This window comes from Indicator indicator, chromosome 33 (genome assembly GCF_027791375.1).
Source record: "Indicator indicator isolate 239-I01 chromosome 33, UM_Iind_1.1, whole genome shotgun sequence".
NCBI lineage: Eukaryota > Metazoa > Chordata > Aves > Piciformes > Indicatoridae > Indicator > Indicator indicator.
The window spans coordinates 7,168,048-7,179,892 of NC_072042.1; the positions used below are offsets into that span (position 1 = coordinate 7,168,048).

General features: G+C 60.8%; 1 protein-coding gene across 1 annotated transcript; it reads right to left on the bottom strand.

Moving 5' to 3' along the window:
- Positions 1-3,673: 3,673 nt before the first annotated feature.
- Positions 3,674-10,452, bottom strand: TCEA3 (transcription elongation factor A3). Its single transcript, XM_054395351.1, has 14 exons — positions 10,335-10,452; positions 8,694-8,756; positions 8,463-8,568; positions 7,997-8,159; positions 7,852-7,908; positions 7,595-7,654; positions 7,395-7,469; positions 7,043-7,120; positions 6,748-6,902; positions 6,373-6,429; positions 5,300-5,454; positions 4,596-4,742; positions 4,413-4,484; positions 3,674-4,281 (listed from the first exon to the last, which is right to left on the bottom strand). The coding sequence occupies exons 1-14, from the start codon at positions 10,401-10,403 to the stop codon at positions 4,273-4,275; spliced, it is 1,266 nt and encodes a 421-aa protein (XP_054251326.1). The 5' UTR covers positions 10,404-10,452; the 3' UTR covers positions 3,674-4,272.
- Between the last annotated feature and the right edge of the window lie 1,393 nt (positions 10,453-11,845).

Sequence of the window (11,845 nt, forward strand, 5' to 3'; positions counted from 1 at the left end):
AGTCAAGGGCTGCATGTGGCCAGCATGTGTTGGGGTGGTGCAAAACGGTGGAAAGATCCTTTGGGGATACTGCAGACAAGTAGGGCAGGGTTAGAGAATGTGCAGAGACCATTCCTCCTCTGCAGCACAAACCCTGCCTGATCCAGGGAATGGGGGGCACAAGCCTTGAACTCAGCCCTGCTGCCCAGCCCAGCTCATACCCCTCCCCTTTCTCACCTCCATCCCACCCTGGGTGCTCTGCCTGCACCCAGAGCTGCCCTGCAGGGTGCTGCAGCAGTGCCCCAAAGCTGCCCTGCCAGGCTCCAGCCTCTTGGCTCTTCATTATCTCACTCAAGATTAATTTGCTGCTCCTAATTGCTGAGTGCCCCTGAGCTCCTGGCAGGGAGGGGAAGCAGCAGCCAGCAGAAGCAGCCAAGATGGGGTTTGGGATTTTTTTCCTTCACAATATTTAGGTTGACATTGCAGTGGGAGCTGTGGGATGGAAATTCCTGTTGTCTGGGAAAGAAGGGTGAAGGTTTATAGCATTTCTTGGGGTGCTGTGCCTGGTGCCTCCTTCCATCCTGGCCCCAGCAGGGAAAAGCACATGTGGCTCCCATGGGAATCCAGGGAGACTGGGATTTGTGGGGGGGTTGGTTTGGTTTAAAGGGGACCTTTGCTTAGCCAAGGCAGGAGGGGGAATGAAAAGTCTCTCCCAAGTGCCATGATTTCAGGAAGGCTGAGCTCAAAGTGCTCTGCAGACTCAGCAAACCTCTTCAGCCCAGAAATGAAAGGGCATGACAGGGGGGTTCCTGCAGGAAAAGTCTGGTCTGTAATTTTCATTTCAACATAGGAAGGTTTGGGTCCAGTGTGGGATCCTTGGATGCATTTAATCATCCAAAACCCTGGGTGAGGCTGGGGAGTGATTTTCTTTTCCCTTTGATCAATTGCAAATGTTGCTGCTGACACAGGGATTTCCCCCCTTGTTTTGCAGGAGCAAAGCCCTGAACACAGCCAGGCCGAAGCCATGGCTTTGCTCCAAGCTTTTAGTCTTGGCTGGGGCTGGGCTGGGCAATCACCTTGTTTTCAGAGCAGCTCTGAAGCAGCTCACAGCAGCCAGACCAATGAAGGAGACAGAAAATTGCTCAGCTCAGATCCCAGCCCGGAGCTGAGAGGCTCAGCAGTTTCCCCCCTATGTCATTCAGTGATGGCTGTGGCACTGCCCAGGGCCTGGCATTGCCCTTTACACCCCACACCAGGCTGGGGGCATTTAGGGACCCATTACCTCTCCACATCCTTCAACAGCTGGTTCCCATGGAATTCAGCTCCAAATCCCTGCACATCCCATCCTCCCCTGCTACTTGTGCTCAGGAAAAACAGAATTTGGGGTTAATTAAAACAAAATCAAAAAGCTCAGCAGCACAGCATCCAAAGGACTCTGGCTGAGCCAAGGCTTCAAGAGGATACAGCAGACATGGTCCCCCCAAAAGAAATTGGGGCCTCTTTTGCTGTCATCCAGCAAAGTGGGACATGTGGAGAACCTGCACCTGCATGTGCGGTTTGAGGTCTGGCAAGAAGAAGCCTGGGGGAGAATTGCAGCATCCCAGCCTGGTGTGGGGTTGAAGGGATCACCCAGTCCAAGCCCCCTGCTCCAGCTGGGCACCCACAGCAGCTTGCCAAGGACCACAATGGCCAGGTGGCTGCTGGGGCAGCTCCTCTGTGATTTCTTTCCCCACCACAAACTGGAGCAGCCCTAAAGTGCAGGAGGACGAAGCAGGATCATGTACAGGGCTATAAGCTGAGCTCCTGGTTGGCTCCCATCAGGCTGGAGTAAGAGCTGTCACCTGGACAGGCTGCTCTGCTCTGCTGCTGGTGACCAGGGAGGACAATCCCCATGGCTCTGCAGCGGGAGCAGCAGGCAGAGCCTCCTAACATTTAAGAAGAGGGAAAAGAGAAGAGATGATGAAGCTCTGGGTAAATATCAGCAGAGCTTCCAGGCACTGGCAGCCTGGGGTGGCACTGGGGATGCCAGGCCTTGATTGCTAATTATGGGGCAGCACTAATGAGGGTCATGCTCCCTCCAAACACAGTTCTTTGGGTGCACCTTTGTGCTGAGGGTTCTGCCCTGTCCTGGGTCCAGGGCTCACCTCCAAGCCCTGATGTTTCAGGGTGAGCCCAGCACCAGACTGGATGTTCCAGCATCAGTGTGAGCCCCACCACCCTCTGCTGTCCTCCAGTTCCTTGCTACAGACTGGAAATGGCAGTTCTGGGATTTGCTGGTGAGGAGCATCCCGACACACACCAGGCTGTGATGGCACAGCCCAGGACTGGGCTTCACTGGAAGCTCCAGAGATGGTCCAGAAGCAGCCCCCGCAAACACTGCCATGCTCCTGGGGGGCTGTGCAGAATTGACGTCACCACAGAGAGGGTCTGGAGGGGTCTGACTCCTCCTTGGTGCTGCTTCCCAGGGCAGAGGGAAGATGAGAAACTGCCTGGAGGGACCAAGCCAGCTCCAGAACTGCATCACTTGGGTTCAGTTCAAACAGCATTCACCACCAGTCCCTCCATGCCCTACCCAAGAAAACCAAGTGCTGGGTGAGTCCTGGCTGAGGATCTCCCCCCAGGTCCAGCCCTTCCCTGGAGGTGGGGGCTCCACGGAGGCCCAACCCTCACCTGCTCCATCCCTGCACGCCAAGACTCGCTGGGTCCCTGCTTTGGGGGCCCGCAGCTGGGCCTGGGGGTTAACGAGTCAGGAGTGAGAGGCTGGGGAAATGAAGTTGCCAAGGAAACCAGGGAACGGTAAAGGGATGAGGACTGATTTTTTTTTGTCAGGGCTGGAAAAATCGCGGGAGGAGAAGAGGGAGAGAGAAGGGCAGCAGCAAAGCCCCTCGGCGAGGACGAGCCCAGGGGGCTGCAGACCAAGGGTCAGGACCCCGGGCAAGCTGGGACGGCAAAGGACGAGGTGGGTGCTGAGGGCTCTGTCTGCTGGATTCTGCATCTGCAGGATGGAGCCTGGTGCAGGCTCCGGGAGGGGATGGGTCTGGTGGCAGGCGGGGTGGCTGTCCTCACCACCAGTGGCATGGGGAGGGGCAAGCCACGAAGACTGAAGTAGCAGCTCCACCCCTCGGAACAGTTTAGCTTCTCAGAATCAGAGAACCGCAGAGCCCTTTGGAAGAGAGTTTTAAGCTGCTCCTCAGCTCACACAGGGGTCGCAGCGGCACCCTCACCAGCCGTGGTCACTCACAGTCGCCAGGCCCTTACCTGTGTCCCTCTCACCTGTTGCTGCCTCTGAAGGGAGCCTCTGGGAAAGGCTGATGGCAGCACGGGAAGGGCTTGGTGCTGTGTGGCTCCATCCCACACCGCCTGTAGCCAAAGGTGTGGTCTCCTGGCTGGCCCCCAATTCCCTTTCCCTGGAAAACCTCTCCCAGCTGTGGAGGAGCTGCCCTGCCACGGGATAGCCTTCAGCATCCAAACCCAAGCAGGGAGCTGCTCCAGGCTTCATTAAAGGTCTTTAATCACCAGGCAGGAGATGGATGGGCATCAAGGCACCACTGCATCCCAAGCTGGCAGATTCAAGACTTGCTGGAGCTGGCTGTGGGCTCTTGGAGGACCCCAGGGCTCGAGCTCAGGGTGTGTGAACCCAGACAGATGCCAGCCCCCCCCCCCCCCAGAAGCAGCCTGTGACAGAGACCTTCACACCTTTATTGTTCCAGCTGGAGGGTTCCCTCACTCCTGCCCCCTCATCCCTTCTCTCCTGGGAACACTGCTTCCAGGGCAGGGTGGATGGCCTTGTGTCACAGCGCAGAAGGACCCCAGCACCCCCCACCTCCCTGTGTGTCCTCCCACAGTGTGCACTTAGCTGAGGAAGATGTTGGAGTTCACACCTGCTCCTTTCCCACCCTCAGCCCCCAGGGACAGTGCCACAGCCCCACCTCCATGGGGCAAAGTCCCTCCTGTTCTCCAGTCATCCACATCCAGGTTTTCCCCAAGGAAGGGCAAGCTGCTCAGGTCCATTCCATGTGGGCTCCCAGTTCACCCCAAGCCAAGGGGAGGTCCTCACAGGGAGGAGGCGCTTGAATTCACCTCCAGCAAAGCCAGCTCTCACCAGAGCCCAGCTCTGGGGTGTTCAAGGGAGCCCAGCGCAAGGAGACTGGGACCTGGGGTGCAGGGACCTGGGGTGCAGGATGCAGGATGCAGGGACCAGTACTGCCCCATCACCCTCCTTCTCCACCCATGGTGGCCATCACGGCATCTCCTCTTGCCCCACGTCCCCTCCAGCCCCACTGCCAGGCACCATCAGCAGAACTGCAAGAGAAGCAGAGCCCAGGGTGGGTGCTGAGCCCTCACCCAGCCCCATTGGCACCGTTCGGGGGGGGACTTTGCCAGCCCCCGGTGCCGGTGCTGGGTCTTGGTGCCCAGAGCCCCCTGGCACAAACCTTCCAGCGGTTGCCACACTCATTGCACAGCACAAAGGTGGTCATAGGCTCATCGGCACTGCGTGTCTGCACCTGTGGGTGGCCCAGGGTCAGCACAGCCCCCACTGTCCCCAAGCTGGGACTCCAGGGACAGGGGCACCCAAGGGACAGGGGGTCCCCAGGGACAGGGCCCACAGGGCTGACCTGGTTGTAGGTGCAGTTCTTCTTCCGGCACTTGCCGCACTGGAAGAGGTCGGTGACAGTGCCACCGGTCTTGGCCATCTGGTGCTCCCGGATGGCCTCCTGGGTCATGGCACTCCGCAGCCTCTTCAGCTCATCACTGGCCATCTCCTGCCAACACCACCAGCTTGGCAAGGGCAGCACTGCCACAGCTCTGCCCAGGGGCTGGCAGCCCAGACAGCATAGGGTGCAAGCCAGCACAGGGTGCAAGCAACCATGGTACTGCACCTTCCCCATCCTCTCCAGGATCAGGACTGATCCTGCTCCCTGTGCTGGCTGGAGGTCTTGGCCCATCCAGGTGAAAAGAATCAGCCCATGCCCAAACTGCCCCTTCATGGACCTGGCTCACCATGGAGGCACCTCCCAGGGCTCCCTTTGGCTCCTGACACTTGAGGAGGTGCAGCAGGGACCCTCAAGTCTGAGTCCTGCCAGTTCTCTGATGGGCGGGAGCTGTGGGGCCCTGGGGGACCAGATAGTGCTCCCCCACTTCATCCCTGTGCCTAATGCTGTGTCCCAGCCAGCACCAGGAACGGTGTGGCCCACACCAAGCCCAGACCCAGCCAGCCCCTGGGCACCAACACAGCCTCCAAGAGCAGAGGCTGGAGGGGGCCTCACCCCCAGCAGAGGCAGCATGGGCACGGCCCAGGAGCCAGCACTGTGCCCCCCACCTCGGCGGTCATGCGGGCAATGAGGCTGGGCTGGGTGGCCCCACACAGGACCCCCCTCCTCAGGCTGGGGTTCTTAGGGTCCTTCAGGTTGCTGATCCTGCTCCGCACACGGTTGCGATACTTCATGTCTGTGCTCTTCAGCTCCTGGAAGATATGTGAGGGTCTGTCAAGGAGCCAGGGGGAAGCTTGGGGGATGCCAGCCCCAAGGGCACCTGCTGCTGCCCTGGGCTTGGTGATGCTAATTGCCACCAGGGCCAGTGCCATGCATTCACAGGGGTGGCCAATCTCCTGGGGGGCCATGTGTGGGGATGGTCTCCCTCTGCTGTGACCCCCAAAGGTTATCAGGGCACAGGGACCTAAACAAGCCCTGTGCTGGGCCATGAGTTCATGGTGCAGGAGAATCATCCTGTTCTCCTCCTCCCAGGCTGGGCAAGAAGCCACCAGCTGTCCTCATGGATGGGAGGTGACAAGGCTGAGCTGGCAGCTTTGGGGTCCCATGAGGCCCCAGGCACACAGCCAGGGTTTGGGGTGCACCAAAAACTGAATCCTACCCAGAAGGAGGCATCACCATGGGGCTGGTCCTGGTCTTGTGGACTGCCAGGACACCCCAAGCTTCAGCTGGGAGTGAATGGAGGGTCCATCCCTGCCAGCGTGGCACAGCCTGGGCACTGCCATAGATAGGGCTAGGGAGAGGGCTGGACATGCACAGCCTGGGCACTGCCATAGATAGGGCTAGGGAGAGGGCTGGACATGCACAGCAGGCTCAGAGAAGAGACCTCGACTGGGACTGGCTTTATTTCCCCAGGGACAGAGGGGATCAGAGGGACTTGGGGTGGACACAGACTCCTGGACTAAGGCAGGTGCCCAGGAGATGCCCTGCTCACATCAGCCTCAGCCTCTAGCCGGGGTCTGGGCTCCCTCTGCAGGCAACAGAGACAGCAGAGCCTGTCCCTCCCTGACCTTGTCGCTGTCCCTCCCTAGCCTTGTCCCCAGCACCCTCCATGCGGTCCCACCCATGCATGTGCCCTGCACCCGGTGGGGCCTGGGCACCCCCAGCTCCCCGTAAAGGATATGGTCTTCGATCTCTGATGCCATCTTCTCGCAGTTAACACCAAACTCCTTGTAGTCATCTAAAGGGCAGAAAGGCCAAGGGGTAACTGTTGGCTGTGGAACCAGGCAGGTCTCATCCTGCACTGAGAGCCCCCAAAGAGTCCCCAGTGTCCCTCTCAGCTTGTCCCAGCCCAAACTCAGCTCTAACCCAAATTTTTGCCTATCCTGGACCCCACCCTGGACCCCATCCCCACACTCAGCTCCTGCCCAGAGACCAAACCAACTTCCTTTGCTTTCATTTTGGGGCTCCAGCATCTGTTGGCTCAGGCACCCTCAGAGCTCCAGCACCCCCCAAGAGCTCCAGCACCCCCAGGCCCCAGTCCCCCAGCCCCACTCACCGTCCACGCGCAGGGCAGCTGCCAGCATCTCGATGCATTTATCCCTCACCGAGTCCCCTGTCAGGTAGCAGGGGGCCAGGAGGCAGGGGCCAGGGGAGAAGCTGGGGCTGGTAGGGGTCTGTGGTGCCTCCGGCTTGGCCTTGCTGCCCTTGGCTCTGCAGGGGCCCATGCAGAAGACAGACAGGTGCCAGGGTCCTAGCACAGCCCCAAGGGACCTGCCAGTTGTGCCAGGACAGTGGGATGGGTATCTCCCAGGGGCTATCTCCCATGGCTATCTCCCATGGCCATCTCCTACCTGTCCTCCTTGCTGTCACTGGAGTTTCTCCTGGAGCCAGAGGAAGCTGGTGAGGGACTGGTGCCCACAGAGGCTCTTCTGGGGATAGCACAAAGGGACAGTGGAGGTGACATGAGAATGGAGCAGGCAAGACATGGAGTGAAGGCTGGTGGCAGGACCTCAGGCACCAGCATATCAGTGTGAGTGCTTGGAAGCCAGCAGGAATCTCCCTGGAGGAGATTAGCTCCTCATGGGCAGTGTCCCAGTGCCTGTGGCAGGATCAGGGCTCCCAGCCATCACCACCCACCCCAGATGGGGGTCCCGTGGTCCAAGCATCACCAAAGAGGATCCCCAAAGCGTGCCCCTTCCTCACCCATCCCCTGATGGTCTCTTCCACAGGGAGGAAGCAGCTGAGGTGCTGGAGGACCTCAAATCAGCAGATTCTCTCCTGGCAGGACCAGCCCCAGGTCAGAGGATGGTGACAGGGAGCAGGCAGAGGGTCCAGGACCCCACCCCCAGCCCAGGAAGGGGCTGTGGTCTGAACTCTTCCGTCCACCTGGCCCAGGCACCCACCTCTCTTTCTTGCCATCCAGAGGGAACTTTGGGGATGCAGCGCAGCCACCGCTGGGCTTCCTTCATCGCAGTGCCCAAAGGGAGGGGGAGATGCTCTCAGCCTGGCTCCAGTGCCCAGCAGGAGCTGGGTGCTGCCTGCCCATCCACACACCCCAGTCACACCACCCCCACGCCCCACCAGCCCCCAGACTGGGGACAAAGCATCTCCCAGTGCCCAGCAGAAGCCTGTACGGCTCAGGGTGCCCCTTGGCTGGTACCTCTCCAGGATGGAGTCGGCAGGATGGCCCCGGGGAGTGCTGGACTTGCTGAGCTTCCTGGGAACAGAGAGAGCAGGGCAGGGTCAGACGGGCACTATCCCAGCAGCCCCTGCCCAGGGAACAAACAGCAGGCAGCATCCCCTACCTCTCCTTGTGCTTCTCTTTGTGCTTCTCAGATGGGTTCTTGGGGTGCTTCACCCCTTCACTGGGGCAGCTGGGCAGATCCAGCACCTTCTCCTTCTCCCCATCTGTGTCCTTCTCTTTCTTCCCATCGACATCCTTTTCCTTCCTTGGGGTGGCAGAAGGCTCTAGGGGAAGGAGCTGGGTGTCACAGGTGTGGCCCAAGACAGCACCTGTGGAGCTCTGTCTCAGGGTGGGGGTGGCTGGGGAGATGCTCAGCCCTTGGCAGGGTCACACTGGTTTACATCATCCAAGAAAAGCCACGAGGTCCCTGCACTCCCTGCCAGCACCAGGGTACGGTGACTGTGCTGCAGCAAGTCCCAGCTTGGGGCCGACCCCACCTCTACTCCCCTGGAGACCATCAGGTGTTTGGGGTGCCAGGGTGGTCGGGGAGGGTTGGGACTTGGGGGGGGCTTCGCAATGTTGCTCACCCAGCAGTCGCTTCCAGTTCCTGATGAGGATTTTGGCCGAGGCCACCACCTCCTCATCCTCACAGTGCTTCCTCACCGAGTTCACAGCCACCCCGATGCGCGTGGCCTGGGGGGCACAGGGCAGGGATGGTCCTTAGGGAGGTGCCAGCTGCCACCATGGGGACAGCACAAGCCACCCCATGGGGTGCCACCCTGCCAGCACCTGCTGCCCACCCACCCAGACCCCCTCACCTGGAGCAGCTGGATGGTCATGGTGTAGCCCGTGAGGGACTTGAGCAAATCCAGAACCCCTTCCTAGAGTGGGGAGAGGTCGTGGGGACCTTTGAGGACCCAGGGAGAATTGGGGGGAGTGGGGGTGTAGAGGTAGCTCCTGTGTCCCCCTTCCTCTCATTGGCACCAGGCAGCACAGGGGATGGCACCCCAAGGAGACACAAAGCAGCCCTGGGCCAGTTGCCAGGGAACTCCAGACCCTCTTCAGCCACACATCCATAGGAACACCTCCAAATCCTGCTGGATCGTGGAAACATCCTGCTGTGGGGTCACCTCTTGGGGCTGGGAAGCAGCAGCTTCCCATCAAGCCTGGGAAAACCCCATGGTGAGGAAACCCTGGGCTGCCTGCCAGGAACTGGGCACAGCTGAGGGGCACCTGAGTGTCCCCACATGAGGGTGTGAGGGTGTGAGGGTCTGTGGGGGGCACAGCCCCAGGATTTCAACCTGATCCCAGGCTCACGGTGCCTGCAGGGCTAAAGATAACCTCGGCATGGAGCCCTCCTCCTGCTCCCGCTCTCCTGGGGTATTTTTGGAGCCCCAGCAGCAGGCAGCAGCTCACAGGAGTCCTCCTGGCAGGAGGCACAGCCTCACCCTGGGCTGGACCCCATGCACCATGAGGGCTGGCTCAGGCCCTCCTCTGTGACTGGCGCAGGGGAAGTCCTCATGCTGCGGTCAGCCCCGGACCCTGTCCCAGTCCCCAGAGTGCAGGCACAGGGCTGTGGGGCAGGAGCGCTTGGCAGGATCAGTCCCTTGACCGCGGGACAGTTCCCACAGGATCTGTGTGGCTTCCACGGGAGTTAGACTTGGTCCCAAGCACTGACACCTCAAAAAGCCCCCAGATCCGGGGGAGTGGCAGTGCTGCCCCCACCCCTTCACGGGAGCCGGCACCGTGGCGGGTCAAAGGCCTCGGGAGCGGTCAAATATTAACCGGGAGGGCCGGGCCCCGCCCTGCGCACGCGTAACCGGATCCCCGCGATCCCCGCACGGATCCTCACCGGGCACGAAGGCTAGAAGGGACAGATCTTGCCTGCCCCCTGGCACCCCATTGCCGAAGGCCCCCGGGAGCCCCCTCCCCTTGTACGCTTGCACGAGCTCGTGCAACAGGCGGGCTCCGGGAAGAGGGGACGGGGAGGGGCAGGAGCTGTGCCCCTCCGCGGGGTTTTGCCGTGCAGCCAGCTGAGGTCCTGGCACCAGCCCTGACCCCGATCGGGTGTCGGCAGCAGGCTGATGGCCAAGCACCTGTCACCCACAGCTGCCCATGGTCCTGCACCACGGAGGGTGACTGTGGCCACCACCCCAGGGATAGACACCCCCCCACACCCCCCCCCGCCTTGTCCTCAGATCCCAACAGCCAGGAGAAATGGGGTGCGGGGGAGCCCCGAACTGGTAGCAGCCCTGGGTGATGGCGTCACCTGTGGGTGCTCAGCACCCCTTGGAGTTGCTCAGACCACAAGCAACAGGAAGGGAGCCGAAGAACAAACCGCAATCCCCTCCCTTCCCTGTCCTGAGCCGTGCAGCACACAAACACGCACGCACACGCGTGTCACAGAGCACACGCGTGTTAGCGCCCGCCGTGCATCTCCTCGCGGGGCTCGGCCTCACCGTGCTCTTCCTGGCCACCATCTTCTCCAGTTTCTTGGCGATCCGGACCAGCTCCTCAGCGGGCCCCATGCTGGCGGCTGCCGGCTCCGAGGTCTAGAGCAGGACGAGGGCGGCAAAGGGCAGAGCTGGGACCTGTTGACATCAGGGGGGCTTGGGCAGGGGCTGGGGGGCGGTTGGGTGTGAAGCGGTGTCCGGGCTGGGAAAGAGAAGGAAGGAAAGGGAAAGCAGAGAGAAGGTGGAGCTGTGCTGGCCAGTTACAAACTGTGCCAGGCAGGGCAGGGCTAAATATAGCCGAGAGCACCGGGACGGGACCGGCGGCGGGAGCCGGGGGAGGCGCCTACCGAGGGGCACCGGGACACCTCTGTGCCAGGCCCAGGCCCAGGGCAGCCCGGCGGTGCCAGTGTGCCCGGGAGCTGCCTGCCGGGGGGTGGGGTTGGCATGGAGCAAGCTCGGGACGTGGCTTCGACACCGGCATGGCTCAGCAGGAATGTGGCTTTGGCACGGGAATGGCTCAGGCAGGCAGTCCCAAGGGGGGCAGCACAGCCTGATGTGAGCCCTGTGGGCACAGGGCTGCTCCTTCCAAACCAAGCTGTGGTGATAATGACACCCCAGCCTCCCCCCATAGCCCATCAAGCCTGGCAGATGCCAAGGCTACACCAGTATCTGCCAACTGGGAGCAGTCAGTACATGACATGCCAGCCTGTGGTGGGTGCCAGCAGCTCCCCAGAATGGGGGAGCAGTTGGGGGCACCGTGGTGGAGGTGCTGTCCCTAGGCTTGAGTGGCACAGATGGTTGGGATGGGTAGATGGCAGCCAGTGTGCCACTCTGGAGTGGCCACAAGGAGTGGCTGGAGGTTGAGCACACTACTTGGAGCTGGATTCATCTGGGCTCACAGGGAGGATGTTCATGCCCCAGCCTTGCTCCCCACGGTTGCCCAAAACCCATCCTGGTGCACCCAACCCCATACACAGTACCCTCCAGAACAGTGGTCCCCTAAACACCATCCCCCCACACCAAAGCCTAGGGTCATGTCCCTGATGAGTACCAGCATGTCACAGAGACCCCAGTGCCTCCAGGTTACACCACCAGCATCACCTAGGGTGGGGACTGGGAGCCCCTGGGGCAGATGCTGTGCCCCCACCCCCACCCAGGCACTTCCAACCCTGGTGGCTTTATTAGAAATGAGACAGAAAACCTTTTAAAAAAACCCAAAAGGTCACTTTTGAGATGAAACATTTGACACACAAACAACAAAGGGGAAGGGTCAGCTGGGGGGCTGGAAGGGGTGGGGACCAGCATGGGGTATACATTGGTCCTACAGAAAGCTGCAAAATCCCCTTGGGGAGACCCCCAGGGCCAGGGCAGTGATCCAGCACCCACCCCAGCCAGGGACATGTGGCAGGGGCTGTGTACGGGCACCTGAAACCCCCTGGATCTAGGAACGGTATTTCACTGCCAGCCAGGAGGAGGCTTCAGAGCAACCCCAAACCCCACTAGCAACCAGAGCATGG

Excerpts from the sequence above, each read along its gene's own strand:
- TCEA3 (XM_054395351.1), bottom strand. The coding sequence starts at position 10,403 with ATGGGGCCCGCTGAGGAGCTGGTCCGGATCGCCAAGAAACTGGAGAAG. Across the intron at positions 7,909-7,996 it reads AAAGAGAAGCACAAGGAGAG|GAAGCTCAGCAAGTCCAGCA; the intron begins GTAGGGGATGCT and ends CTCTGTTCCCAG. Across the intron at positions 7,655-7,851 it reads GCCGACTCCATCCTGGAGAG|GAAGCCCAGCGGTGGCTGCG; the intron begins GTACCAGCCAAG and ends ACTGCGATGAAG.